The sequence below is a fragment of the Saprolegnia diclina genome, assembly GCF_000281045.1.
Source record: "Saprolegnia diclina VS20 unplaced genomic scaffold supercont1.208, whole genome shotgun sequence".
NCBI classification, from domain to species: domain Eukaryota; phylum Oomycota; class Saprolegniomycetes; order Saprolegniales; family Saprolegniaceae; genus Saprolegnia; species Saprolegnia diclina.
The window spans coordinates 1-933 of NW_008246275.1; the positions used below are offsets into that span (position 1 = coordinate 1).

Consider the following 933-nt stretch of genomic DNA (forward strand, 5'->3'; position numbering starts at 1 on the left):
CACAACAACGTGTGTCTGGACGCAGACCCGACCGATGGCCAATCGCGGCTGCAAGTCTGGAGCTGCGCTCCGGTCGGAACCAACCCGAACCAGTTTTTCGGTCTCACGAGCGTCACCGCCGAGCCCGCGACGCTCACGTCGCTCAGTGGGCTTCGCTTCGGCGCCAACGTCGGCAGCGGAAGCGTGGGTTTCGGATCTGGTGCAAGCGTCTGGAACTTCAACTTTATGACGGGGCAGATTGTGGCGCAAGGATCCAACCAGTGCTTGGACGCGTACCAAGCGCAGAACGGCGGGGCGGTGCACCTCTGGCAATGCGACGCGACCAACGGCAACCAAAAATGGACGTTGGACGCGACGACGGGGCAGCTGCGCCACGGCACGTTCAAGGGCTTCTGCCTCGACGTGCAGAGCGAGTCGGGCGCGACGCCGTACCTCTGGACGTGCCACGACTCGAGCGACTACTGGTTCAAGTTCCAGACGTTCAAGTATCAAAACACGGCCGTGGCGTTGCCGTAGACTCAGTACATCGTAGCGCCTTGGGCCTCCATATCAAAAAATCCATATCTTGTGGTGTAAAGTCGTTCTGTTCTTGGTTATATATCTGATACATCAACTTTTGCAATATATCAACACGAGCAATGCCATTGTGTCAATTCCTGTTCGGTGCGACGAGGACGTCTACACTGCTTCATACTTGAAGGTCTGGAACTTGAACCAGTAGTCGTTCGAGTCGTGGCACGTCCAGAGGTACGGCGTCGCGCCCGACTCGCTCTGCACGTCGAGGCAGAAGCCCTTGAACGTGCCGTGGCGCAGCTGCCCCGTCGTCGCGTCAAAGGTCCATTTTTGGTTGCCATTGCTCACGTCGCAGTCCCAGACGTGCACGCCACCGCCGTTCTGCGCTTGGTACGCGTCCAAGCACTGGGTCGAGCCATC

At 58.6% G+C, this 933-nt stretch overlaps 2 protein-coding genes across 2 annotated transcripts; one reads left to right on the plus strand and one right to left on the minus strand.

The window, feature by feature from the left end:
- Nucleotide 1: 1 nt before the first annotated feature.
- SDRG_17172 (hypothetical protein) lies at nucleotides 2-516 on the plus strand (the record flags this gene model as incomplete). Its single annotated transcript, XM_008623409.1, has 1 exon — nucleotides 2-516. A coding segment is annotated over one exon (515 nt), but the record flags the coding sequence as incomplete, so codon positions are not given.
- Nucleotides 517-678: 162 nt separating this feature from the next.
- On the minus strand, nucleotides 679-918 carry SDRG_17173 (hypothetical protein; the record flags this gene model as incomplete). Its single annotated transcript, XM_008623410.1, has 1 exon — nucleotides 679-918. A coding segment is annotated over one exon (240 nt), but the record flags the coding sequence as incomplete, so codon positions are not given.
- Nucleotides 919-933: the final 15 nt, after the last annotated feature.